The sequence below is a fragment of the Priapulus caudatus genome, unplaced genomic scaffold (assembly GCF_000485595.1).
Source record: "Priapulus caudatus unplaced genomic scaffold, Priapulus_caudatus-5.0.1 Scaffold5, whole genome shotgun sequence".
Classification (NCBI taxonomy): domain Eukaryota; kingdom Metazoa; phylum Priapulida; class Priapulimorpha; order Priapulimorphida; family Priapulidae; genus Priapulus; species Priapulus caudatus.
In genome coordinates this window covers 596,450-599,067 of record NW_014577066.1, presented here as the reverse complement: position 1 = coordinate 599,067, position 2,618 = coordinate 596,450, and the positions used below count along the sequence as shown (strand labels likewise).

General features: G+C 39.9%; 1 protein-coding gene across 1 annotated transcript in view; it reads left to right on the top strand.

The window, feature by feature from the left end:
- The window catches only part of LOC106804965 (tetratricopeptide repeat protein 24-like), a 25,963-nt gene that overhangs the window by 9,147 nt on the left and 14,198 nt on the right, over nucleotides 1-2,618 (top strand). The window contains exons 3-8 of the mRNA XM_014806386.1: nucleotides 131-291; nucleotides 683-868; nucleotides 1,125-1,259; nucleotides 1,572-1,671; nucleotides 1,881-1,984; nucleotides 2,129-2,243. Coding sequence (XP_014661872.1) covers nucleotides 131-291; nucleotides 683-868; nucleotides 1,125-1,259; nucleotides 1,572-1,671; nucleotides 1,881-1,984; nucleotides 2,129-2,243 — 801 coding nt within the window. The remainder of the gene's footprint in view (nucleotides 1-130; nucleotides 292-682; nucleotides 869-1,124; nucleotides 1,260-1,571; nucleotides 1,672-1,880; nucleotides 1,985-2,128; nucleotides 2,244-2,618) is intronic.

The following is a 2,618-nucleotide window of genomic DNA, read 5'->3' as shown; positions in this document are numbered from 1 at the left end:
CCCACAACTCCACCACAGAGTCACCGCAGTAGACGTTAGATGAGCGCTGTCGCTATGCGGCACTTGTTATATACGTATTCCATTTGAAAATGTGAAGGTTGTGTTAAAATATCGACTATATTTACTGTAGAGAAAGGAGGAATGAAAGAGGCACTGTCAGCATTCCAGACAGCATACAAGCTGGCTGTACAAACAGACAATGTAGAAACCGAACGGGCATGCGCCTTCAACCTAGGAGCAGTGTTGATAGCACTTAAAGATCCAGTTAAAGGACTTGACTACCTATACCAGGTGAGAAAAGTTAGACAAATTAATTATATGTATAATCGTGATAATTTAGTAAAAAAAATTAATTGTGTTTGAGTGTAATAATTATAACATTAATTATATATATATTATTTATTATCATTATCTAGACACGTGCTATTACAAAAAACAATCAGTCGCTACTTTAGAGATTTAAAACAATTTAGAGAATTTTGTTACTCGTAACTTATGTCAGGTCCAATGCATCACCTGATTATAATTGTATCAGCTTAGGGCACAAGTTGTTAGGAATGACAGTTATGATGCCTATTTGAACATAAGTAGTAGATTACGTAACGTATTGTAGGTCTAATGTAGCCAAGGTAATCCTTCGCTCGAGCCCATATTGCTTGACAGTATTAATTGATAATTACAGGCTCTACCATCGGACGAGGAGCTCCAGCTTCCCGATGAATTTGGGAATGGCGACCTATTCTTCAACTTTGCGCTCGCGCACGAAACGCTTGAGGATTTTGAGGAAGCTCTCAGACATTACAGCATGGCGCTGGCATCCTACCGACTACTCGACTCCGTCAATGAAAACCCGTTCATGGAAGGCGAGGTGAGAATACATGAATTTACCGTGCAGCATTTACGACCGCCTTCGCAATCGTTACGCGCACACGTGATAGTATTTACGGGAACTCATGCCAGGATTATAACCCGTGTGTTTCCACATGCCTATATGTGACGACGATATTTATTTAGCCTGAATGAATAAGACCTGATGAGAATAACAGAAGCATAGAATTGATTACATACACATCACCTGTACTCATGTCACTGGCCTCACAGACGATTTTACTGCCTGTTCGAAGGTATGTATCAAGCAGGGCATGATGTATAGTAAGCTACTGAAACCCATAGAGGCAGCAGAGCGGTTCAAGGAAGCAGCAGCAGCCTACTTTAGAGTGAATGCCTGCAGGAGACAAGCTACAGCCCTACTCTATCAGGTATACAAATACATGGCCTTACTTTCTGGCCCTCATGCAGAATAGTATAACTGTACAACTATGAAGCGCCTTCTTGCCAATTCAATGTCAGTGTTAATACATGTAAACCTGGGCAAATAAGTTCAATAATACTTCGCTAGCATGATCCTAGTTGTTGTTTTTTTGTCTTGCAGAATTCCATTCCTGTACAAATAAAATTGTTATCTAAGGTCCATATTTATTTGTCAACAAATAATCAACATCATTATCATCATAACTATTCTACTATATGCACTAAAAAAATTATGCTTGGATTATTTATTTATAATTCAGGCAAATCAGCTGCTTGGTGGGGACAAGCACAAAGAGTGTAACACAGTACTTGAAGAATGTGTATGTGTGTGTGAAAAATTGCCTCACACTAAAGAACTCGGTATGTGCTGACACCTATTGGTTGAATATTTCATATCAATTTCTGCAAACATCTACCCATTGGTAATACGTGTAATACTTTTGACCAGCAGTATCTGTATTACAAGATACTTCTGCTTCCAGTATTAACAGAGATTTATGATAGGTGTGATAATTTCTTTATAATATGAAGTAACATTACATTTGTTATTCCTGTGTTTTTATCCATAGGAAAACTTTTTAATGAAGTTGGTCTCACATTCATGCTATGCAAGCAGTATTATCGGGCTGCCACCTGCTTCGAGTGTGCTCTCCCAATTATTCGCTCCTGCCAGGTATTTGCTGCTAGTCAGATTGACATTTTCTCACTTTTATTACAGTAGTGATACATAGTCGTATACAAAATGAAATTAAATATTTTGATTGTGTTATTGCAGTTTCGCAGAATAGTTTATTCATGCTAATTTACTTCTGAGCAGTTGACAAACAAGAAACATGAGGCAGTTATACTTCAGAACCTGGGAGCAGCTTACAACTCGCTTAATGAGTACCAGAGGTCTATCTCTGTTCATGACGCTGCAGCAGCTCTGCATGGTAAGAGTGACATAATTAATTCATAAGCATTTATCATGTATTAGGCAAGTGGTTATCCATATATATATATATAGGACATGTGTGAAGAAGAGGCCTGCACAGCATCTACGGGGCACAGCTTTACTGAGTTCCCCACGTGGATTTAGTTTGCTGGTTGGATGTTGCCATTGTATATATAACTAGACAGAGGGCACTCACGGAGAGTGCATACCTCCGCGAGCATGTAACATGTATGTGCTCGCTGGTGGCGGCTGCTGACTGACTCGCCACTCGCTGACTCGACGCGCTATCGATCGCGCGGTGGCTACACACACACACACACACACACACACACACACACACACACACACACACACACACACACACACACACACA